The 26,680-nt window shown below is 47.0% G+C and overlaps 1 protein-coding gene across 3 annotated transcripts in view; it reads right to left on the bottom strand.

Annotated features, from left to right (window-relative positions):
- Nucleotides 1–250: 250 nt before the first annotated feature.
- TTLL4 (tubulin tyrosine ligase like 4) overlaps nucleotides 251–26,680 on the bottom strand; it is a 286,952-nt gene continuing 260,522 nt past the window's right edge. For 2 of the 3 annotated variants that reach the window (XM_063933872.1, XM_063933873.1), the window contains exons 18-19: nucleotides 24,995–25,071; nucleotides 251–937 (exon numbers count right to left, since the gene is read on the bottom strand). In XM_063933872.1, coding sequence (XP_063789942.1) covers nucleotides 784–937; nucleotides 24,995–25,071 — 231 coding nt within the window. In that variant the 3' untranslated portion in view covers nucleotides 251–783. Of the gene's footprint in view, nucleotides 938–24,994; nucleotides 25,072–26,498; nucleotides 26,553–26,680 lie in introns of those variants that run through there. The other variant, XM_063933874.1, reaches the window with a different exon arrangement.

Here is a 26,680-nt window from a genome sequence, read left to right as displayed (position 1 = left end):
AAGTAACCAATCAGAAGCATGACATCACAGATTCCTAGTGAATGACAGGCTGCATCTTTATAAACATTTACCAGCTGCCACTGTATTACACTCACTTGAATATTGGTTCAGACCACAAAAACTGATATTTTAAAACGTTTGCTGCCGACTCCTGTACTTTAGACTTGCTAGTGGCATGTGATGGAATACAATAGTAACTGTTGAGGACCGTATTCTATACACTGTTGCGGGTAACAAAAGAATACTTGACAATGTTAAGCAAATGTTTTTATTAATATATTATTTTGGCAAAAAAAAAACCCCAAAAACAATTCCCCATGAGAGTAGGACAGACAATAGTATTCCTGTAATACACCCAACGCTAAGGCCCCTTGACTCATTGTGCATATGATTAAAGGTCCTAGCAGAACACTGAACTTTGAATACAATGACCAAACACCCCTAAAACCACTGTGAGGAGCTCCGCATCACTACAGTGGAGCAGTTTTTGCAATACTTTCTTCCAAACGGAGTTCAACCTCAGGCACTTATTGTTTTCCCAACCACAAAAACAGAAAAAATACCACTTTAGAAAACTATACATCTATTAAGAGGTGTCTACATTGCTGCTGGTAGAAGCAATACTACAAGGAACACAGCGTTATACCTACACAGTACTGCTGCCTGCATCCTTGTCACAGATTGATTGGTCAGTGCCCAGATCTAAAACTTATCAATTGAGGTAGATTTATTTATTTATTTTTTACAGGGTGAAGGTGGTGAAAGTGAAGGAAACAATGCTCATCACATGACCAAGGCAGATTCTGGAGCATTAGTCAGTGTTTGGGATAATGGGGGGAACACACTGAAGTCTTGGTGTTGGTGGACCCCAGAACTTTGATGAAGGGATGAGGTCTTGAAAGAGTTCAGTTGATCCTCTGATGAGGGGAGCAATTTACTGCAGAAAAAAAAAAAAAGAAACATTAAAAAACAAAACCCCAAAAAATAAGATTTTACTCACCGGTAAATCTATTTCTCGTAGTCCGTAGTGGATGCTGGGACTCCGTAAGGACCATGGGGATTAGCAGCTCCGCAGGAGACTGGGCACAACTAAAGAAAGCTTTAGGACTACCTGGTGTGCACTGGCTCCTCCCACTAAGACCCTCCTCCAGACCTCAGTTAGGATACTGTGCCCGGAAGAGCTGACACAAATAGGAAGGATTTTGAATCCCGAGTAAGACTCATACCAGCCACACCAATCACACCGTATAACTCGTGATACTATACCCAGTTAACAGTATGAAATATAACTGAGCCTCTCAACAGATGGCTCAACAATAACCCTTTAGTTAGGCAAGAATTATAAACAAGTATTGCAGACAATCCGCACTTGGGATGGGCGCCCAGCATCCACTACGGACTACGAGAAATAGATTTACCGGTGAGTAAAATCTTATTTTCTCTGACGTCCTAAGTGGATGCTGGGACTCCGTAAGGACCATGGGGATTATACCAAAGCTCCCAAACGGGCGGGAGAGTGCGGATGACTCTGCAGCACCGAATGAGCAAACTCTAGGTCCTCCTCAGCCAGGGTATCAAACTTGTAGACTGTTGCAAAAATGTTTGAACCCGACCAAGTAACAGCTCGGCAAAGTTGTAAAGCCGAGACTCCTCGGGCAGCCGCCCAAGAAGAGCCCACTTTCCTCGTGGAATGGGCTTTTACAGATTTAGGGTGCGGCAGTCCAGCCGCAGCATGTGCAAGTTGAATCGTGCTACAGATCCAGCGAGCAATAGTCTGCTTAGAAGCAGGAGCACCCAGCTTGTTGGGTGCATACAGGATAAATAGCGAGTCAGTTTTCCTGACTCCAGCCGTCCTGGAAACATATACTTTTCAGGGCCCTGACTACGTCCAGTAACTTGGAATCCTCCAATTCCCAAGTAGCCGCAGGCACCACAATAGGTTGGTTCACATGAAAAACGGATACCACCTTAGGAAGGAATTGGGAACGAGTCCTCAATTCCGCCTTATCCATATAAAATACAGATAAGGGCTTTTGTATGACAAAGCCGCCAATTCTGATACACGCCTGGCCGACGCCACGGCCCACAGCATGACCACTTTCCACGTGAGGTATTGTAGCTCCACGGATTTAAGTGGCTCAACCCAATGCGACTTCAGGAAATCCAACACCACGTTGAGATCCCACGGTGCCACTTGAGGCACAAACGGGGGCTGACTATGCAGCACTCCCTTAACAAAAGTCCGAACTTCAGGCAGTGACGCCAGTTCTATTTTGGAAGAAAATCGATAGAGCCGAAATCTGGACCTTCATGGAACCCAATTTTAGGCCCATAGTCACCTCTGGCTGTAGGAAGTGCAGAAATCGACCTAGCTGAAATTTCTCCTTTGGGGCCTTCCTGGCCTCGCAGCACGCAACATATTTCCACCATATGCGGTGATAATGGTTTGCGTTCACTTCTTTCCTAGCTTTAAACAGCGTAGGGATAACTTCCTCCGGAATGCCCTTTTCCTTCAGGATCCGGCGTTCAACCGCCATGCCGTCAAACGCAGCCGCGGTACGTCTTGGAACAGACAGGCCCCCTGCTGCAGCAGGTCCTGTCTGAGCGGCAGAGGCCATGGGTCCTCTGAGATAATTTCTTGGAGTTCTGGGTACCAAGCTCTTCTTGGCCAACCCGGAACAATGAGTATAGTTCTTACTCCTCTCCTTCTTATTATTCTCATTACCCTGGGTAAGAGAGGCAGAGAAGGGAACACATACACCGACTGGTACACCCACGGTGTTACCAGAGCGTCCACAGCTATCGCCTGAGGGTCCCTTGACCTGGCGCAATATCTTTGTAGCTTTTTGTTGAGGCGGGACGCCATCATGTCCACCTGTGGCCTTTCCCAACGGTGTAGAATCATTTGGAAAACTTCTGGATGAAGTCCCCACTCTCCCGGGTGGAGGTCGTGTCTTCTGAGAAAGTCTGCTTCTCAGTTGTCCACTCCGGGAATGAACACTGCTGACAGTGCTAACACATGATTTTCCGCCCATCGGAGAATCCATGTGGCTTCTGCCATCGCCATCCTGCTTCTTGTGCCGCCCTGTCGGTTTACATGAGCGACCGCCGTGATGTTGTCTGACTGGATCAGCACCGGCCGGTGTTGAAGCAGGGGTCTAGCCTGACTTAGGGCATTGTAAATGGCCCTTAGTTCCAGAATATTTATGTGTAGGGAAGTCTCCTGACTTTTCCATAGCCTTGGAAGTTTCTTCCCTGTGTGACTGCCCCCCAGCCTCGAAGGCTGGCATCCGTGGTCACCAGGACCCAGTCCTGTATGCCGAATCTGCGGCCCCCTAGAAGTTGAGCACTCTGCAGCCACCACAACAGCGACACCCTGGCCCTTGGAGACAGGGTTATCCGCCGATGCATCTGAAGATGCGACCCGGACCACTTGTCCAACAGATCCCACTGGAAAATCCTTGCATGGGACCTGGCGAATGGAATTTCTTCCCAAGAAGCTACCATCTTTCCCAGGGCTCGCGTGCATTGATGCACCGACACCTGTATACGTATTAGGAGGTCTCTGTCTAGAGACGACAACTCCTTGGACTTCTCCTCCGGGAGAAACCCTTTTTATCCTGTTCTGTGTCCAGAACCATACCCAGGAACAGTAGACGCGTCGTAGGAACCAGCTGCGACTTTAGAATATTCAGAATCCAGCCGTGCTGTTGTAGCACTTCCAGAGATAGTGCTACTCCGCCGAACAACTGCTCCCTGGACCTCGCCTTTATAAGGAGATCGTCCAAGTACGGGATAATTATTTCGGCCATTACCTTGGTAAATACCTCTGTGCCGGGGACAGACCAACGGCAACGTCTGGAATTGGTAATGACAATCCTGTACCACAATTTTGAGGTACTCCTGGTGAAGAGGGTAAATAGGGACATGTAGGTAAGCATCCTTGATGTCCAGTGATACCATGAAATTCTCCAGGCTTGCAATAATCGCCCTGAGCGATTCCATTTTGAACTTGAACCTTCGTATATAAGTGTTCAAGGCTTTCAATTTTAGAATGGGTCTCACCGAACCGTCTGGTTTCGGTACCACAACATTTTGGAATAGTAACCCCGGCCTTGTTGAAGGAGGGGTACCTTGATTTCACCTGCTGGAAGTACAGCTTGTGAATTGCCGCCAGTACTACCTTTCTCCGAGGGCAGCAGGCAAGGCTGATGTGAGGTAACGGCGAGGGGGAGTCGCCTCGAACTTCAGCCTGTATCCCTGTGATACTACTTGCAGAACCTAGGGATCCACCTGTGGGCAAGCCCACTGGTCCCTGAAGTTCCCGAGACGCGCCCCTACCGCACCTGTCTCCACCTGTGGAGCCCCAACGTCATGCGGTGGACTCAGAGGAAGCGGGGGAAGATTTTTGATCCTGGGAACTGGCTGCTGGTGCAGCTTTTTCCTTCTTCCCTTGTCTCTGTGCAGAAAGGAAGCGCCTTTGACCCGCTTGCTTTTCTGAAGCCGAAAGGACTGTACCTGAAAATACAGTGCTTTCTTAGGCTGTGAGGAAACCTGAGGTAAAAATTTTTCTTCCCAGCTGTTGCTGTGGATACGAGGTCCCAGAGACCATCCCCAAACAATTCCTCATCCTTATAAGGCAGAATCTCCATGTGCCTTTTATAGGCAGCATCACCTGTCCACTGCCGGGTTTCTAATAACCTCCTGGCAGAATGGACATTGCATTAATTCTGGATGCCAGCCGGCAAATATCACTCTATGCATCCTTTATATCTAAGACGACGTCTTTAATATGCTCTATGTTAGCAAACTATTATCCCTGTCTTAGAGTATTAATATTATCTGACTGGGTATCAGACCACGCTGCAGCAGCACTATTTATGCTGAGGCAATTGCAGGTCTCAGTATATAACCTGAGTGTGTATATACAGACTTCAGGATAGCCTCCTGCTTTTTATCAGCAGGCTCCTTCAAGGTGGCCGTATCCTAAGACGGCAGTGCCACCTTTTTTGACAAACGTGTGAGCGCCTTATCCACCCTAAGGGATATCTCCCAACGTGACCTATCCTCTGGCGGGAAAGGGTACGCCATCAGTAACTTTTTAGAAATTACCAGTTTCTTATCGGGGGAACCCACGCTATTTTACGCACTTCATTCATTCATCTGATGGGGGAACAAAACACTGGCTGCTTTTTCTCCCCAAAAATAAAACCCCTTTTATGTGGTACTTGGGTTCATGTCAGAAATGCGTAACACATTTTTCATTGCCAAGATCATGTAACGGATGTTCCTAGTGGATTGTGTATATGTCTCAACCTCGTCGACACTGGAGTCAGACTCCGTGTCGACATCTGTGTCTGCCATCTGAGGTAACGGGCGCTTTTTTGAGCCCCTGATGGCCTTTGAGACGCCTGGGCAGGCGCGGGCTGAGAAGCCGGCTGTCCCACAGCTGTTTTACGTCATCCAGCCTTCTATGTAAGGAGTTGACATTGTCGGTTAATACCTTCCACCTATCCATCCACTCTGGTGTCGGCCCCACAGGGGGCGACATCCCATTTATCGGCCTCTGCTCCACCTCCACGTAACCTTCCTCATCCCACATGTCGACACAGCCATACCGACACACAGCACACACACAGGGAATGCTCTGACTGAGGACAGGACCCCACAAAGTCCTTTGGGGAGACAGAGAGAGAGAGTATGCCAGCACACACCAGAGCGCTATATAATGCAGGGATTAACACTATAACTGAGTGATTTTTCCCCCAATAGCTGCTTGTATAAACAATATTGCGCCTAAATTCAGTGTCCCCCCTCTCTTTTTAACCCTTTGAGCCTGAAAACTACAGGGGAGAGCCTGGGGAGCTGTCTTCCAGCTGCACTGTGAAGAGAAAATGGCGCCAGTGTGCTGAGGGAGATAGCTCCGCCCCTTTTTCGCTGACTTTTCTCCCGCTTTTTTATGGATTCTGGCAGGGGTATTTATCACATATATAGCTTCTGGGGCTATATATTGTGATGATTTTGCCAGGCAAGGTGTTTATATTGCTGCTCAGGGCGCCCCCCCCCAGCGCCCTGCACCCATCAGTGACCGGAGTGTGAGGTGTGCATGAGGAGCAATGGCGCACAGCTGCAGTGCTGTGCGCTACCTTGGTGAAGACTGAAGTCTTCTGCCGCCGATTTTCCGGAACACTTCTTGCTTCTGGCTCTGTAAGGGGGCCGGCGGCGCGGCTCCGGGACCGAACATCAATGGCCGGTTCCATGCGGTCGATCCCTCTGGAGCTAATGGTGTCCAGTAGCCTAAGAAGCCCAAGCTACCACCAGTTAGGTAGGTTCGCTTCTTCTCCCCTTAGTCCCTCGCTGCAGTGAGTCTGTTGCCAGCAGATCTCACTGTAAAATAAAAAACCTAAAATATACTTTCTTTCTAGGAGCTCAGGAGAGCCCCTAGTGTGCATCCAGCTCAGCCGGGCACAAGAATCTAACTGAGGTCTGGAGGAGGGTCTTGGTGGGAGGAGCCAGTGCACACCAGGTAGTCCTAAAGCTTTCTTTAGTTGTGCCCAGTCTCCTGCGGAGCCGCTAATCCCCATGGTCCTTACGGAGTCCCAGCATCCACTTAGGACGTCAGAGAAAGTAGCCTAAGATTACACAAAAAAGAAAACTCTGTAAAGTAGCAACAAAGAGTCATATCCCAGACTGCACATACATACATATATACATACATACATACATACATACATACATATATATAAAACCTCCTCAAACAGGCGGCACTCAGAGGCTGTGTAAATGGTGAAAACGTCCAGTGCTTTATATCAACGTTTCGGGGGTCAAGCCCTCGTCTTCAGGAAAACACAGTGTTGTCAAATGCGACATGTCTGCAATGGTAAAAATGCGGCTTTTCGACAAAAGTATTTTCAATTGAAGAATGTCGATTTGACAACAGTGCTTTTCGACAATTTCTCTTTCATCCACTAGGGGACACTGGAGTCTTATACAGTAGGGGTGTGAAGCTTGCAACCGGAGGTGTGGCACAATCTAAAAATTAGCATTGTCTGCACAGCAGGCTCCTCCCCTTTCACATCCCTCAGTTTGAAAAATTGTGCCTAGGAGGTGCAAGTACAGATAGGAGCTCCTGCTCCATTACAAAAATGAGACTGAGTCAACCTAATGAAAAGGGGGACAAAAGTCTTAAGAATAGAGAGACAATGGTCCCTAATAAAGGGGATCTGCATCTCTCTACAGGAGATCCAGAGCAGCAGAGCAGGCAGAGTGAGTACTGGTTGTACAAAAGGGCCCTAGTTTAACAGTACCTGCAGTCTGCACATTTCTCCAATGGCGGAGAGTGTTACATAACAAACTGCTGTCGTGCCCCTCTCCTCCCTAACACTGCTGTCCCCCCTTTCAGAATTAAAAAGCTCTGGTGTGCTGGAATTATTCCTCCCGGCTCCCAGCTTATGCAGAGACACGGCAGCAGCGTTCAGACCAGCGTGTCCCCTGCTAGCCCCCCTCCCTCCGCCAGATCATACACAGTGCGCTCAGCAGCAAGCAGCCCTCCAATACTCGCCCCGTCCACGACACGCAGCGAGAGATACAGTGCGCTTAGCACAGCGGCACAGGAGACCTCTAGCCTCCCAGTTAATTAAAGCAGGTAACTCCGCGCTCAACAAGGCCGGTGGAGAGTTGCAGATGCGGCGGAGGGTGACTCTCAGCAGAGGCGTCTCACTGTGGGACGCGCTGCAAGGCAGGGCAGAGCCGCAACGACGGGCGCTCCAACGTTTACAGACATGGAGCAGTTTAGCTAACAAAAGAAAAGAGATAGACATGGGACAGTAAGGGGGCTCCAGCGGCCACAGAGCGCTGGTAGAGGTTAAATGATGGTGCTTACATTTTTCAAAGACGGACATTTTTATAGAAATAAAAGGCGCCTAACCAAGAGAACAGATCACACCCCTCTTAGTGGGGACATGAAAAAAAATGTAACCAGTCAAAACAGAGGGAGGGATCTTATTTAAAATGGATGACTTGCTCCCTCTACTGATAAGAAATCTAGCCAGTTAAAAGTGATGGTAGGGTAATTGCTCCCTCTTCTGGTGAATAGTTGTCTCTGCTGCAAAGGATCCTCCAGTATTTTAATCAGGCATTTTATGCTTTATATTTTCAAGGACTTCTATTTAAAAGATCCTGAGAAAATAAAAGGAAGCGACTGAACATCAACCCCGATCATCAAAGCTGAATCACAGTTGGGTGTGCGAGGGTTGTAAGAAGGCTGGTGTAACCATATTTTTATAAGTTTTTTTTTTTGTTTTGTTTTTAGCGATATATATATTTAGATAACCCAGCCAGGTAAGGTTTACCTTTGCTTCCACCACCCATACGGTCTTTCTCTTCCTAATTTAAAGGGTGAAAGTACCGGTGAGTGTTCGGTATATGTGTGTGTGCTGTTTCAGTTTAAAGCACCAGCCTAGAACACTAGAACAGATTACGTTTGCACAAAATGTAAAATGAACGTTAAAAGCTCTGGGGTGTGCGATCCATTTTTATAAATGACAAAGACGCTCAACCCGAGAGCTGTACTCCATATGGTTTATGGGAATGGCAAAATCCCGCAAACAGCATTCAAAATGAGCTGTAGGATCTTTTTCCAAGAAAATGGAGGAAGTTTCAGATCAAACTAACCCCACCTACACAGGCAGTTTAAGAAAAAAGTCCGTAAGGCTGTTATGAGACCCCTCCACATCCTACAGGAGGAGTGGGAAGGTTGTGGTAATTGAGGTCCTAAACTTCAAAGAGAAAGAAGTTAAGGAACCAGAGAGGTTTGATTTATCGAATTAAAAAAAAAAAAAAGAGATACTGCTGTCGGCAGTTTTTCCAATTGCTCAATCTCTCCAGCTCAGATGGGGGGTAGCATGGAAGCGGCCCGATAAATGCTTTCACGTTCCAGGGCAGACTGGTTAGTTCAGTTGGTAGAGTGCAGGTCTACACTATCTAGGCCTATCATAAGCTATTTTACCTATACCAGTGGAAGGTAAATTACTTGAAACTATTTGGGACAGCAGGTGCATCACAGGTCTACAATATCAGTGCTTGGGTAAACAAGGCCATAGTAGCATGGACTGGATATATTGTACAGGCTATTGAAAGGAGAATAGCCAACAGGACATTGCTCACCTAGCGGAGCATATTCGAGAGTCTGCTACATATACGCACCAGGCTTCAAAGGAAGCGAGCAAAATAGCGTCACACATCGGTATCTGCCATATCGGCTAGACGGATTATGCGACTCAGACAATGACAGATGGACTCTGACGCCAAGTAAGTTGTAGAGGCTTTTCTCTTTGGGGGAGAAAGGTTAGTTGGCCCTGAGTTTGACAAGTGGATTTCACATACAAAACAGACGAGTACCTCTCCACAGGTTAGAATAGGTTACTCAGGTTGAGTGGTAATTCATTTAGAGTCCTTTCGAGTCAAACTAGGACAATCTCTTGGAATCGGAGGTAGAGATCGTTCCCAGAAACCAAAATGCAAGACCTCAAGCTGGCTGATAGAACCGGGGCATGACGGTCTCCCAGCTCACCTGGGGTTCCCCTGGTAGATGCAAAGGTGGTTAGATAACTTTTCAAGTACCATCACAGTCAGTTCTTTACTACAAGGTTGCCTCGGTGCCCTCAGAAGGAGAAGGCATTACACAGGGTAATTCGGAAATTACCACACAAGGGTAATTCTGTCAGTCCCGGATTCTCAAGGACAAACAAGGTTTTCTTCAAATCTTTTGGCCGTACCAAGGCAGGACGGGTCGGTCTGACCAATCCTCAATTTACCAGTTTTAATCCAGTTTCTAACGGTTTGCAGATTCAAAATGAAATCAATCCAGTCGGTCATAGCAAGGAAGAGTTCAGGGTGTCTATGGACATGAAGGATGCATACCTTCAGATTCCAATTTGGACCCCTCACCAAGCCTACTTGCGTTTTGCACTTAAAAAAAAAAAAATCACTACCAGTTCAAGGTAAATAAGGGTCGCAGGTTTGAGAGCGTTTGGTACTACGATAGTACCTTACCTGGAGATATGCTGATCATGGCCCCTTTGCAGGAACAGCTGATCTGAGACGCTCAGATGGCTCATCAGCTTCTTATTCAACTTGGCTGGATTGTCACCTTCAAGAAATCCAACCTGATACCGACGCAGAGGGTTCAGTTTCTAGGTCTCATATTGAACTCATTACAATTGAGGAGGTCTGTACCAGAGAACAACATCCAGGGCATAAAGAAGCTGGTGGATCAGGTATTAAGACACCGAACGGTGTCCTTACATCTATGAGTACAGTTTCTCGGGAAGATGGTGGCGTCTTTCGAGACACTACAGTACGGCAGTCTTGACTCCAGACCTTTCCTAAGCCTCATTGCTCAGGTAACAAATTCGCACGGGCCTCTAAATCGCAGACTCGGGCAGTCAGGTACGGGTCCGTACCTCGCTAATTTGGTTGTCATTACACAGGAAATCTCGCAGCAGACAGGAGATTCGGTATTTAGAATTGGTGGACCCTTACAACGGATGCCAGTCTCAGAGTTTGGGGTGCCATTCTAGTGGAACATCAGTTTCAGGGCAGTTGGATGCCACAAGGGAGCGTTCTACCCATAAATATTTTCAAACTAAGAGCAGTTTACAATGCTCTTCCCTTAACCGGAGACCTAGTCATGGGTCAACATGTAAAGACAGGGTCACGACGTCGGCTTACATAAACCGTTAAAGCAGGATGGGGTTAAAGGAGGCCACAAAGATCCTGTTGTGGGCAGAAAGGCAAAACATCATCCTCTCGGCAGTGTTCATTCCAGGGTGGAACACTGGGAAGCAGATTATCTCAGTTGCCAGGACATGCATACGGTAGAGTGATGCCTACATCCACGAATTTTCGACAGGGTGGTGAGGCTATGGGGTCTACCTCAAGTGGACCTAATGGCGTCTCAGCAAAACCATCGGCTGCCCGGATATGTGTCCAGGACAAGCGATCCAGCAGCAGAAGGAGTGGACGCATTGAAACTTCCTTGGTGTTACGGAAGGGTTTACATTTGTCCACCTTCCCCACTCATACCCAGGGTTCTGAAAAGGGTGAAACGAGAATGAGTGTGGGCAATTCTATTCGCATTGGCCCCGCAGGAGTTGATACTCAGACATGCGGGGGTTACTAGCGGAGGATCCTTGGCGGTTACCTCAGAAAGTGGACCTGCTGTCTCAGGGACCGTTCCTACCTCCAGACCTCAACAGGCTGCGTTTAATGACGTGGTTACTGAAACCCGAATCTTAAGAAACAGAGGAATACCAAGAACGGCTTTTCCTAGGATGATTGCCGCTAGGAAGCCGGTCACAGCCATGCACTACTACAGAATTTGGAAGATGTACTTAGTCTGGTGTAAGGAACGTGTGTGGAATTCGTCGAACTTCCACTCATCCAGACTTCTACTTTTCTTTCAGGCCGGTCTAAATGGAGGACTGCGGCTGGGCTCCCTGACGTTTCACATTTTGGCTCTCTCCATCCTATTTCAACAGCGGTTAGCATCCTTGCAAGGGGTTCCAACCTTTTTCCAGGGGGTTCTGAGAATACAACTCCCCTTTTTCGTTCTCCCACTGCCCCGTGGGACATAACTTTGGTGTTGGAATTTTTGAGATCACCAACCTTTGAGCCGTTAGCAAGAACAGACCTGAAATATCTCTTAGAGGGTTGCGTTATTACTTGCCTTGGCTTAGGCCAGGAGGGTTTCTGAGTTGGGAGCCTTATCGTGTAAGAGTCCCTTTTTGATTTTCATGTGGATAGGGCAGAACTCCGTACAAGAGCAGATTTCCTTCCTAAGGTTGTTTCGGGGTTTCACGTTAACCAACCACTGGTGATATCATTTTTCCAGGGACTCGCAGATGGGGACGTGTCCTTGGATGTTGTCTGAGCTTTGCGGGTATACGTACAAGTTACGTCGTCCTTCAGAAAGTCAGACCATTTGTTTGTTCTTTATGATGGGCCAAAGCAGGGTTGGCCAACATCTAAGCAGTCTGGGTTTAGCTGGATTGGACTGGCCAGTCGTCAAGCTTATATTTCCTGTGGAAAACAGGTTCCGGTTCAGACGGGTGCTCATACCACCAGATCAGTGGGTGCCTCATGGGCGCCTGCCCGAGGTGCTTACTTTACTCAACTTTGCGGAGCGGCGATGTGGTCCTCAGTCCACACGTCTGCGAACTTTTACAAGTTCGGTAACTTTGCATCCGGACGTTTAGTTTTGTGGGCCACTGAAAGCACTCCCTCCCTGGGGGATAACTTTGGGACGTCCCCTACTGTATAAGACTCCAGTGTCCCCTAGTGGATGAAAGAGAAAAGAGGATTTTGGTACTTACCGATAAATCCATTTCTCTGAATCCTCTAGGGGACACTGGACACCCGCCTCGGTGCTGTCAGCCTGCTGGGTTCACACTTGTGACTCACATGGTTAGTCCCTGGACTTTGACGAACAAGGTCATAGGATCAAATCTCATTGGGGCTCTATGCCTACTATGGATTTTACACAGTTGTACAAACCGCGTTAGTTTTTCAGTTAAGAGTTCTTGGGTGCTGTTTGGTAGGTTGTAAGGTTCGGTTCCTCGCCATGTGCTCAAGTATCATGTCCTATTCTCTCAGTCAAATTTTCCAAACTGAGGGATGAGGGATGTGAAGGGGGAGGAGCCGGCTGTGCAGACAATGCTAATTTTTAGATTGTGCCACACCTCCGGTTGCAAGCTTCACACCCCTACTGTATAAGACTTCAGTGTCCCCTAGAGGATTCAGAGAAATGGATTTATCGGTAAGTACCAAAATCCTCTTTTCATTCCGCCTCACTTTGCTGGCGGAATCTAATAAAAAAAATTAAAAAACATGTTTTTTTTTTTGTGTGTTTTTTTTTATTGCTAATAGCATATCTATTTATATTAGAAGGGATTATGTACTTGGTTTGTCTATTAGGAGACAAGTATTATTTATATATTTTTTTAACAGAATATATATATATTTTTTTAAACTGACTAAAATAATATGGAGAGATCAGAGCATGGTTTCCAGTGGGAAGGGGTGGGAATGGTTTAAAATCAAGAATAAAAATGCGTGGGGTCCCCCTCCTAAGCATAACCAGCCTCGGGCTCTTTGAGCCGGTCCTGGTTGTAAAAATACGGGGGGGGGGGGGGAAATAAGATTTTAAACCTACCGGTAAATCTTTTTCTCGTAGTCCGTAGAGGATGCTGGGGACTCCGTAAGGACCATGGGGAATAGACGGGCTCCGCAGGAGACATGGGCACTTTAAGAAAGACTTTGACTCTGGGTGTGCACTGGCTCCTCCCTCTATGCCCCTCCTCCAGACCTCAGTTAGAGAAACTGTGCCCAGAGGAGACGGACAGTACAAGGAAAGGATTTTTGTAATCCAAGGGCAAGATTCATACCAGCCACACCAATCACACAGTATAACTTGTGATATACTACCCAGTTAACAGTATGAACAACATAGCATCAGTCCAAGACCGATGAAACTATAACATAACCCTTATGTAAGCAATAACTATATACAAGTCTTGCAGAAGTAGTCCGCACTTGGGACGGGCACCCAGCATCCTCTACGGACTACGAGAAAAAGATTTACCGGTAGGTTTAAAATCTTATTTTCTCTAACGTCCTAGAGGATGCTGGGGACTCCGTAAGGACCATGGGGATTATACCAAAGCTCCCAAACGGGCGGGAGAGTGCGGATGACTCTGCAGCACCGATTGAGCAAACAGGAGGTCCTCCTCAGCCAGGGTATCAAACTTATAGAACTTTGCAAAGGTGTTTGACCCCGACCAAGTAGCAGCCCGGCACAGCTGTTGTGCCGAGACCCCTCGGGCAGCCGCCCAAGAAGAGCCCACCTTCCTAGTGGAATGGGCCTTAACTGATTTTGGTAACGGCAATCCTGCCGTAGAATGCGCCTTCTGAATTGTGTTACAGATCCAGCGAGCAATAGTCTGCTTTGAAGCAGGGCCGCCAACTTTGTTGGCTGTATACAGGACAAACAGTGCTTCTGTTTTTCTGATCCTAGCCGTTCTGGCCACGTAAATTTTCAAAGCCCTGACCACATCCAGGAACTCTGAATCCTCCAAGTCACGTGTAGCCACAGGCACAACAATAGGTTGGTTCATATGAAAGGATGAGACCACCTTAGGTAGGAATTGAGGACGGGTCCGCAATTCCGCTCTATCCATATGGAAAACCAGATAGGGGCTTTTATGTGATAAAGCCGCCAATTCAGAAACTCGCCTAGCCGAAGCCAAGGCTAACAACATGACCACCTTCCAGGTGAGATATTTCAACTCATTGTCTTAAGTGGTTCAAAGCAATGTGACTTAAGGAAACTTAACACCACGTTAAGGTCCCAAGGCGCCACCGGAGGTACAAAAGGAGGCTGAATATGCAGTACTCCCTTCACAAAAGTTGTACTTCAGGTAATGAGGCCAATTCCTTACGAAAGAAAATGGATAAGGCCGAAATCTGAACTTTTCATGGAGCCTAATTTTAGGCCCAAATTCACTCCAGTTTGTAGGAAGTGAAGAAAAAAAACTGTCCAGGTGGAATTCTTCCGTAGGAGCATTCCTGGCCTCACACCAAGAAACATATTTTCTCCATATTCGGTGATAATGTTTAGATGTCACGTCCTTCCTAGCCTTTATTTGCGTAGGAATGACCTCATCCGGAATACCTTTTTCCGCTAGGATCCAGCAATCAACCGCCATGCCGTCAAACGCAGCCGCGTTAAGTCTTGGAACAGATAGGGACCTTGTTGTAACAAGTCCTGCCTTAGAGGAAGAGGCCACGGATCTTCTGTGAGCATTTCTTGCAGATCCAGATACCAGGTCCTTCGTGGCCAATCTGGAACAATGAGAATTGCTCTCACTCCTCTTTTTCTTATTATCCTCAACACCTTGGGTATGAGAGGAAGAGGAGGAAACGCATATACCGACTGGAACACCCACGGTGTCACTAGGGCGTCTACAGCTACCGCCTGAGGGTCTCTTGACCTGGCGCAATACCTTTGTAGCTTTTTGTTGAGACGGGATGCCATCATGTCTATTTGGGGTAGTCCCCACCGACTTGCAATCTGCGCGAAGACTTCCTGATGAAGTCCCCACTCTCCCGGATGCAGAACGTGTCTGCTGAGGAAGTCTGCTTCCCAGTTGTCCATTCCCGGAATGAACACTGCTGACAGAGCACTTACATGATTCTCCGCCCAGCGAAGAACTCTGGCGGCTTCCGCCATTGCCACTCTGCTCCTTGTGCCGCCTTGGCGGTTTACATGAGCTACTGCGGTGATGTTGTCTGACTGGATCAGAACTGGTCGATTGCGAAGTAAGATCTCCGATTGTCGTAGGGCGTTGTATATGGCCCTTCGTTCCAGGATGTTGATGTGTAGACAAGTCTCTTGACTTGACCAAAGTCCTTGGAAATTTCTTCCCTGTGCGACCGCTCCCCAACCTTGGAGGCTCGCGTCCGTGGTCACCAGGATCCAGTCATGAATGCCGAACCTGCGGCCCTCTAGAAGGTGAGCACTGTTTAGCCACCACAGGAGAGATACTCTGGCCCTGGGGGACAGGGCGATCCGCTGACGCAATTGCAGATACGACCCGGACCATTTGTCCAATAGGTCCCATTGGAAGGCCCTTGCATGGAATCTGCCGTATGGAATGGCTTCGTATGTTGCCACCATCTTTCCCAGAACTTGAGTGCAATGATGTACTGACACTTGTTTTGGTTTCAACAAGTTCATGACTAGAGTCATGAATTCCTGCGCTTTTCCTTTCGGAAGAAAAACCCTTTTCTGGTCTGTGTCCAGAATCATGCCCAAGAAGGGAAGACGAGTTGTAGGATTCAGCTGCGACTTTGGAATATTGAGAATCCCGCCGTGCCGCTGTAACACATTCAGTGAAAGTGATACGCTGCTCAGCAACTTCTCCCGTGATCTCACTTTTATGAGGAGATCGTCCAAGTACGGGATAATTGTGACACCCTGCTTGCGCCGGAGCACCATCATTTCCGCCATTACCTTGGTGAAAATTCTAGGGGCCGTGGAAAGCCCAAACGGCAACGTCTGAAATTGGTAAGGACAATCCTGTACCGCAAATCTCAGGTACGCCTGATGAGGAGGATATATGGGGACATGTAGGTATGCATCCTTTATGTCCAGAGATACCAAAAAATCTCCCCTTCTAGGCTGGCGATGACCGCCCTGAGTGATTCCATCTTGAACTTGAACCGTTTTAAGTAAAGGTTCAGGGGTTTTAAATTTAAAATGGGTCTGACCGAACCGTCCGGTTTCGGAACCACAAACAGAGTTGAGTAGTACCCCTGCCCTCTTTGAAGGCAGGGGAACCTCTACCACCACTTGTTGCAGACACAATTTGTGAATCGCATGTAACACTATCTCCCTTTCCAGGGGTTGTTTCGGTAGGGCCGATTTGAAAAAAACGGCGAGGAGGCACTTCTTCGAATTCCAGCTTGTAACCCTGGGAAACAATTTTTATTGCCCATGTATCCACCTGTGAGTGGACCCAGACGTGGCTGAACAGTCGAAGACATGCCCCCACAGGAGCCAACTCCCTCAGGGGAGCCCCAGCGTCATGCGGTGGATTTAGCAGACGCCGGGGAGGACTTCTGTTCCTGGGAACTAGCTGTGTTGTGCAGCTTTTTCCCTCTGCCCTTACCTCTGGCAAGAAAGGACGAACCACGTGCTCTCTTGTTTTTATTGGAACGAAAGGACTGCATTTGATAATGAGGCGCTTTATTAGATTGTGAGGGAATATATGGCAAAAATTTTTTTTATTTACCTGCCGCAGCCGTGGAGACGAGATCCGAGAGGCTCTCTCCGAACAATTCCTCACCCTTGTTTGACTCTAGAACCCAGTAGACTAACGTCTCTTTGGGCATGTCATATATATATACATATATATATATATATATATATATATAATGTAAAAGATGTTGTGTATATATATATATATATATATATATATATATATATATATATATATATACACACACACACACACACACACACACACACACACACATATACATACAACCAACCAACATCTTTTACATTATATATATATATATATATATAAAAAAAATATATATATATATATATATATATATATATATATAGTCAAAGTCAGAAAAATATCACGCTGCACATTGCCATATATGCACCTCATGCGTGTGCCCGCTGCACGTGCACAGACCCTCCCGTGCGTGCACACACTCGCCGTCACAGGCGCACGGTGTGCGCATTTACGGTAGAGTTTGTGCGCATCTATCATGCGACACGATCGCTACATATCTAATCAAAATAATGTGTTTTATAAGTTAATATTCCCCTGAGTCCAGCAGGTATCAGTGGGTCTCAAATGGCTTTGACCTTAGAGATTCCCCAAACAATAGCTTTCATGTTGGGAGGGCTTCACATGTTCTTATGCATAGTTAAGCACAGGAATAGTAATTGAAGATTAATTGTATTCCGAATAAATTACACCTAAGACCAGTCAGTTTCTTTCCCGCAGACAGAATACAATAGCCTTTAATTACACTAAGCTTTGAGACTCAATGAAGAGGGCTGGCACTTTGTTTACGAATGGGGCTGGTTTTGTCTCCAGAAGAATGATTGCTGAGATGTCATTGTCTCAACTGAAAGTGGACAGTGAGACAGTATTCGCCAAACAATAGCTTCCCACAAGACAGGAATTTGTTAGTCATCACCCAACATTTTGCATAACCAAGATCACATATCTAGCCCAGCTCACTGATACAGCTAGCCCACATGCTGTGAAAGACACACACTTCCTGTGGATCACACACCCCCATAGCTGGAACGCAGGTATGATATATCCACTGGAAATCACAGGGCTCACTCACTCAGAACCAACCTAGCACCCAGAAGCATGGCTTGCTCATCACCAGGACTGATCTTACGAAGGCTAAGTATTGTATACACATGGCTTAATGGCATAGAATAGTTTAAATATGTGTTTGTGGTAAAGTAGTTGTGAAATGATTGGCATAGAATAGTTAGTTTGGAGATACAAGTGGCTTAAGGTTAATGATGCTTGTGCAGTTATGTGATTGTTGTATGGTTGTGATGATACTCTATGAAATCTGTAATGAATTGGAACAGTAGACAATCTGTAGCATAGCATCTCTGGTATACATTTATGGATGGTGATTTATAACAGATTATAGTAGTTTTACATGATGCATCTTGCTGAAGGTTAGAAGTCAAAACATACTTCCTTTTGTTACTGTAGTCATGTGCTTGTAGCAATAGCAGGCTGATACTTGTGGGTACCTGGTAATCTGGCCTTGTGATGGCTCATATGGACAGCATGAGATATGTGGTGTTGATTCTGGAAGGATAGCATAGTCAGCATACCATATGCTCTGGTTATGGAGATACTGTGTTGGCTTGAAATTGTGAAAGGTGATTTAGATGGTTTGGAATTGTAAAATCAGCACATATGCATTATATTGAAGCTTAGACATTTTGGAATATAGTGGAGTCTTATGTCTTCTGCTACGTGATTATGGTGTAGCAAAGAATGCCATGTGTTCGGACTTGCAAATCTAAAATGGCTTCTGGCATTCCCTTTTGAACCATATGTTACAGACTTTGGAATTATGGGATATTTTCCCAAAATGGAGTCTAGCTTCTGTCCCATGCGGTATTGTAGGGACCATTGTGTTGTTGCTGTGTGTTGTGTATATAGGGACAGCCAGCCTGGGTGAGCTCAAGTTTCTCAACACAAAGGTTCTCAGCATTGACTAACTGCGCAGCGATCATTCCCACATGTGTAAATTCTCTGCAACCATATTTATCTCCTATTTTGTTGTAAGCCATTCTCTCTCTCCTTCCCCCTTAAATGTAATTGTGTCTTTGTTGTATTTTAACGTGTAGTAACTCGGTTAGGTATTTTATGTTATTTTGGTAGTGTATAACTTGTATTGTGTATTCTTTTGCAATTGAACGTTCATTCTCTCCCTTAAAGGTGTTAGAACCTTAGACCGGTATTTGAGTGTTTATTATATTGCTAAAGGGTTCTCAGAGCGTCACAGACGCTCATACAGCTTTTAAGCTAACAAGGTTACACTGCATTACATCTACACATTATCACTGCACAAAGGTTTACAGTATAAGTACATTCCTTAAGGTATAGTTATTAAAGTTTAATTCTGTAAGTGTCTGCGACGCCTGTGTTCACACCCTGTGCACAGCGTCTGCTAAGCTAAGGGCGTACCCTTGCGGTACTTTGTGCGCCAATTGCGTACTGTGTCTCTTAACCTTTTAGAGTGTTTAATATAGGATATATAGGCTTTATCTATATATATATATATATATATATATACATATATATACACACATACACACACACACCTTTTACATTATTATTATATATATATATATATATATATATATATATATATATATATATATATATACAACATCTTTTACATTATATATATATATATATATATACACACACACACACACACAATAACATGGTATCCTTATCTAGGGTTTCAATCTCCGCTGATAAGATATCTGTCTACGCTGCTACAGCTCTATAAACCCATGCCGACACAATCGCCGGTCTGAGTAGTGTACCAGAATGTGTGTAAATGGACTTCAAAGTACTTTTACTGCATGCTACCTGCAGGATCCCCGAGGATAGCTGTAAAGTCAGCGCTACCTTTTTGGGTAAACGTGTCAATGCCTTGTACACCCTAGGGGAAGATTTCCATCTTATCCTGGCCCCATTAGGGAAAGGATACTCCCTGAGGATTCTTTTTGGGAAGCTGCAGCTTCTTGTCTGGAGATTCCAGCTCTTTTTCTTCATGAGAGGAGGGAAATTTACCTCAGCTTTCTTCCCCTTAAACATGTGTACCCTCGTGTCAGGGACAGATGAGTCATCAGTGATAAGCAAAACATCTTTTATTACTATAATCATATATTGAATACTTTTCTGCCAGTTTTGACTGTACTTTGCATTATCGTAGTCGACACTGGAGTCAGACTCCATGTCGATATCAGTGTCTAATATTTTGGATAGTGAGCGTTGTGAGACTCTGAAAGTCTCTGTGACATAGGTACAGACATGGGTAGATTCCCTGTCTGTTCTCTAATCTTTTGTGTAATAAATTCATCTTAGCACTTAATTTCACATATCCAATCAGGTGTCGGCGTTGCTCCATCTCCTCCATAGGAGAGCCTTTTACCTCAGACATGTCGAAACACAAGTACCGACACACCACACACTTAGGGAATGCTCTTCTGAAGACCGTTCCCCCACAAGGCCCTTTGGAGAGACAGAGAGAGAGAGTATGCCAGCACACACCCTAGCGCAATATGACCCAGGAAAAACACAGCAATTTAATGTTTACCCCGTAGCGCTGTTATTGTTATCTGCCCCGAATTATGTGCCCCCCCACTTCTTTAAAACCCTCTCTTCTACCGTGGTATAAGCAGGGGAGAGTCCGGGGAGCTTCCACTCAGCGGTGCTGTGGAGAAAAACATGGCGCTGGTGAGTGCTGAGGGAGAAGCCCCGCCCCCTCGGCGGCGGGCTTCAGTCCCGCTAAAAGTGTAAAATTGGCGGGGGCTCATGCATATATACAGTGTCCAGCTGTATATATGCGCTCTTTTGCCAAATAAGAGGTTTATATTGCTGCCCAGGGCGCCCCCCCCCCCCCTGCGCCCTGCACCCTTACAGTGACCGGAGTATGTGAGGTGTATGGGAGCAATGGCGCACAACTGCAGTGCTGTGCATTACCTCAGTGAAGCTCACGAAGTCTTCTGCCGCCTTTTGAAGCCTTCTTTCTTCTCATACTCACCCGGCTTCTTTCTTCTGGCTCTGTGAGGAGGACGGCGGCGCGGCTCTGGGACGAACGTCCAGGGCGAACCTGTGTTCTGACTCCCTCTGGAGCTAATGGTGTCCAGTAGCCTAAGAAACAAGACCTTGAAACTCAGAGAAGTAGGGTTGTTTCTCTCTCCTCAGTCCCTCGATGCAGGGAGTCTGTTGCCAGCAGTGCTCCCTGAAAAGAAAAAACCTAACAAATATACTTTCTTAGCAGGAAACTCAGGAGAGCTCCCTGCAGTGCACCCATCTCCTCTGGGCACAGTCTCAAACTGAGGTCTGGAGGAGGGGCATAGAGGGAGGAGCCAGTGCACACCCAGAGTCAAAGTCTTTCTTAAAGATGCCGGAGTCCCCAGCATCCTCTAGGACGTTAGAGAAAATGACAGGGGATCCCCCGTATTTTCACAACCATCACGGGACTCTGCGTCCGGTCCTGGTGCCAAAAATACGGGGGACAAAAAGCGTAGGGGTCCCCCGTATTTTTAACACCAGCACCGGGCTCCATTAGTCAGAGAGATAATGCCACAGCCGGGACACTTTTATATCGGTCCCTGCGGCCCTGGCATTAAATCACTAACTAGTCACCCCTGGCCTGGGTACCCTGGAGGAGTGGGGACCCCTTAAATCAAGGGGTCCCCCCCTCCAGCCACCCATGGGCCAGGGGTGAAGCCCAAGTCTGCCCCCCCCCCCCCCCCCATCCATGGGCTGCGGATGGGAGGCTGATAGCCAAGTGACACAAAGAAAGAATATTGTTTTTTGTAGCAGAACTACAAGTCCCAGCATGCGGGGGGAAACGGGCCCGCTGGTACCTGTAGTTCTACTACAAAAAAAAATACCGAAATAAAAAACAGTACACGCACACCGTGAAAGTAAAACTTTATTACATACATGCCGACACACACATACTTACCTATGTTGACACGAGGTTCGGTCCACTTCTCCAAGTAGAATCCACGGTGTACCTGAAAATAAAATTATACTCACCAAAATCCAGTGTAGATGTGTCCTATTCTGTTTTGTAATCCACGTACTTGGCAAAAAAACAAACTGCATTACCCGGACCACGCACTGAAAGGGGTCCCATGTTTACACATAGGACCCCTTTCCCCGAATGCCGGGACCCCCCCGTGACTCCTGTCACAGAGGGTCCCTTCAGCCAATCCGGGAGCGCCACATCGTGGCACTCTCCAGATTGCCTGTGCGCGTCTGAGCTGTCAGACGGCACATCTGCCTCGTGTGAACATAGGTAAGTATGTGTGAATGTAGGTGTGCATGTATGTAATAAAGTTATACAATCACGGTGTGTGTGTACCATTTTTATTTGGGTATTTTTTTTGCAGTAGAACTACAGGTACCAACGGGCCCGTTCCCCCCCCCCCCCCCGCATGCTGGTACTTGTGGTTCTCCAAGTACCAGCTTGCGGGGGAGGCTTGCTGGGACTTGTAGTTCTGCTACAAAAAAAAACAATACTCTTATTTGACACAAGGCTATCAGCCCCCCATCCGCAGCCCTTGAATAGGGGGGGGGGGGGGGGCACACAGCCTCGGGCTTCACCCCTGGCCCTTGGGTGGCTGGAGGGGGGACCCCTTGATTTAAGGGGTCCCCACTCCTCCAGGGTACCCCGGGGTGACTAGTTGGGGATTTAATGCCACGGCCGCAGGGACCAGTATAAAAGTGTCCCCCGGCTGTGGCATTCTCTCCAGCTAGTGGAGCCCGGTGCTGGTGTTAAAAATACGGGGGACACCTACGCTTTTTGTCCCCCGTATTTTTGCACCAGGACCGGACGCAGAGCCCGGTGCTGGTTGTAAAAATACGGGGGATCCCCTGACATTTCCCCCCGTATTTTTACAACCAGGACCGACTCAAAGAGCCCGAGGCTGGTTATGCTTAGGAGGGGGGACCCCACGCATTTTTTTTCTGTTTTTTTTAAACACTTTTGTGCCGTCCAAAAAGTCAAATCCAGGACGCACATATCCGTCAATTGGTCCGTTTTTTTAGACAGCGGGACAGTCGAATCCGTTTTTTATTGAATATGTCGAATTCGGGTCTCGGCGGCAGGGTGTCTGACTGTCGAATCGTGTCGAATTAAAAAACGGTCGAATTCCAGCCGGAATTCGACCGCAATTGCATATACCCCATGATGTCCCAGATGTGCTCAATTGGATTCAGGTATGGGGAACGGGCGGGCCAGTCCATAGCATCAATGCCTTCGTCTTGCAGGAACTGCTGACACACACCAGCCACATGAGGTCTAGCATTGTCTTGCATTAGGAGGAACCCAGGGCCAATCGCACCAGCATATGGTTTCACAAGGGGTCTGAGGATCTCATCTCGGTACCTAATGGCAGTCAGGCTACCACTGGCGAGCACATGGAGGGCTGTGCGGTCCCCCAAAGAAATGCCACCCCACACCATTACTGACCCACTGCCAAACCGGTCATGCTGGAGGATGTTGCAGGCAGCAGAACGTTCTCCTTGGCGTTTCCAGACTCTGTCACGTCTGTCACATGTGCTCAGTGAGAACCTGCTTTCATCTGTGAAGAGCACAGGGCGCCAGTGGCGAATTTGCCAATCTTGGTGTTCTCTGGCAAATGCCAAACGTCCTGCACGGTGTTGGGCTGTAAGCACAACCCCCACCTGTGGACGTCGGGCCCTCATACCACCCTCATGGAGTCTGTTTCTGATCGTTTGAGTAGACACATGCACATTTGTGGCTTGCTGGCGGTCATTTTGCAGGGCTCTGGCAGTGCTCCTCCTGTTCCTCCTTGCACAAAGGCGGAGGTAGCGGTCCTGCTGCTGGGTTGTTGCCCTCCTACGGCCTCCTCCACGTCTCCTGATGTACTGGCCTGTCTCCTGGTAGCGCCTTTATGCCCTGGACACTACGCTGACAGACACAGCAAACCTTCTTGCCACAGCACGCATTGATGTACCATCCTGGATGAGCTGCACTACCTGAGCCACCTGTGTGGGTTGTAGACTCAGTCTCATGCTACCACTAGAGTGAAAGCACCGCCAGCTTTCAAAAGTGACCAAAATATCAGCCAGAAAGCATAGGAGCTGAGAAGTGGTCTGTGGTCACCGCCTGCAGAACAACTCCTTTATTGGGGGTGTCTTGCTAATTGCCTATAATTCCCACCTGTTGTCAATTCCATTTGCACAACAGCATGTGAAATTGATTGTCAATCAGTGTTGCTTCCTAAGTGGACAGTTTGATTTCACAGAAGTGTGAGTGACTTGGAGTTACATTGTGTTTAAGTGTTCCCTTTATTTTTTTGAGAATACACACACCTATATATTATACACATACATACATACATACACATATATACATACTTTAGAGATATTGTGTATTATAAATAAATAATTCTAATTATTTTATAGTCAAAACTCTGTAGTAAAGTCTATGGCAGGTAAGTGGAAATTCCCCCCTCCGGGAATGCCCCCTGAGCACTCAGCGCTGAATCTCCCTGCCCGGCCAGCTCCACTGCGCATGTGCAATATATCGCTACTCACGTGAGATCCTTTGTACAGGCCAGAGCTGGCCCCCACCACAGTCAGGGACAGCTCTGTGCCAGATGTGGGGATGGGGCATTGCCACCTGCAGCAATCAATATCGTTAGCTGCAGCGCTGCTGACCGTTCATACATTGCCCCCTCATACTGGCGTGCTATCTTATGGATAGTAGCAACGATATGGACAGGGGCGTATAGAGACGGATCATACATTTACCCCTAATTGACCAATGCAAATTTAGTCTGTTACTCTGCAGCGAGTTGTGAATCCACAACAGAGAAAGTAGTTCTTGTGACCTCAGAGCACCCAGGACAAAAGTTGAGACAGCCAATTGGTAAACTGAAGTAATAGTCATTGAAATTACTCAAAACCATGTACCTCAGTGATATAAATATCAATTGATAAGACAGTCTCATGAATATGCCTGCCTCTGAGTGCATATGAGGTGTACCCTCAACACAATGGGAGTAGCAGCATTGTAAAACAAGACGGAGATAATTAAGAATGGAAACTAGTAGACATGAACTGCTCCCACTACAGCAGTGGACACTGACCTGGGTTTTGTAACATCTGCTTTGCTGAAGCCATTAAGATGCGTCTCAATCTGTCCAAGTGATCTCTGCGTTGACCACTGTATAACAAACCAATGTTACAGTACAGGTATAACTACAGATAAAGCCTGTAGGCACAGTACCCAGATCCCTTATAATATTGCTATTTATTCATGTGCAGCTCCCAATCCGATTATTAAAAAAAGCAGGGTTTAATCTGTTTATGTGAGGTCACCAGATACCATCATACTAGCGTTCAGCAATTCTCACTACTCCCAAGTTTATGGCTTGGTTGTACAAAAAAGGAATAAAAGGGCCTTATTCGGGTTTGTTAGCAAACAAAAAGTTAGCAATTTGGCCAAACCATGTTGCACTGCAGGTGGAGCAGATATAACATGTGCAGAGAGAGTTAGATTTGGGTGGGGTGTGTTCAAACTGAAATCTAAAATACAGTGTAGAAATTAAGCAGCCAGTATTAACCCTGCACACAAATATAACCTACTCAAATCTAAATCTCTCTGCACATGTTACATCTGCCCCACCTGCAGTGCATATGGTTTTGCCCAATTGCTAACTTTTTTTGGTTTGCTAACAAAAATAACCCCCAATATACTTCAGCCTCAAAAGGATCAAGCACAAATTGGCTAAAACAGTCATTAAGATCTAAAAACAAAAATTTAGGAGACTACAAGCAAGTAGTAAAGAATCTGAATGCTCAGCATGAAACCAACAAACATCTGTCAAGTGCAGTTAGGCTCTAAGCCAGGGGTGGGGAACCTCCGGCCCGCAAAGCAGTTTGCTCCGGCCCACCCGCTTCTGTCAGCGAGACACGCCGCCGCTCAGTCCAGCGGCAGCGTGTCTCAGCTGTCAGGACAGGGAGGAGAGCGCGGCTGTGTCGGCGTGTAGGACTTCAAACCAGCCGCCGGTCCATGAGCTCTGATTGGCTCTCGCACCGGCGGCTGGTTTGAAGTCCTACACGCCGCCGCCCGACATAGCCGCGCTCTCCTCCCTGTCCACTCCTGACACACGAGAAACGCCGCAGAATGGAGCGGTAAGCAGCACAGGGGGGGGGGGGGGCGCATCTGTATACATGGCACTGTGGGGGGGCATCTGTATACATGGCACTGTGGGGGGGCATCTGTATACATGGCACTGTGGGGGGGCATCTGTATACATGGCACTGTGGGGGGGCATCTGTATACATGGCACTGTGGGGGCAATTGTGAATCTGGCACTGCACTACTGGAGGCATATGTGTATCACGTCCCATTTTAACTGGACACACCCATTTTTGTTGGCGCGCACACACAGTACCTATAAGGGGCAGGGTCATTTTTTCAGTTGAGAATTTTTGTATGGCCCCCCAAGGATTTTATAAATATCCAAATGGCCCTCTGTAGAAAAAAAGGTTCCCCACCCCTGCTCTAAGCCCAGGACTCAGAACAACAAATACACCTAGTAATGGCTGAAGATTGAGAAATCTCAGACTTAGAATGCATCCGTTTCAAATACCTACTTTTGACTAGTAATTCTGAAGAATTTTTTCTGAGGACCCAGATTTCTAAAAGGGAAAGTCATTAAGCATTCAGGCTGCAGTACGGCAATGAAGTCAACCAGTCTGAGGCTTTAAGGCAGGCATTCCTAACCTCGGTCCTCAAGGCACACTAACAGTCCAGGTTTTAGCGACAT

This window comes from Pseudophryne corroboree, chromosome 7 (genome assembly GCF_028390025.1).
Source record: "Pseudophryne corroboree isolate aPseCor3 chromosome 7, aPseCor3.hap2, whole genome shotgun sequence".
Taxonomy (NCBI): domain Eukaryota; kingdom Metazoa; phylum Chordata; class Amphibia; order Anura; family Myobatrachidae; genus Pseudophryne; species Pseudophryne corroboree.
The sequence above is the reverse complement of the archived record's forward strand: the minus strand, read 5'-3'. Positions and strand labels throughout refer to the sequence as shown.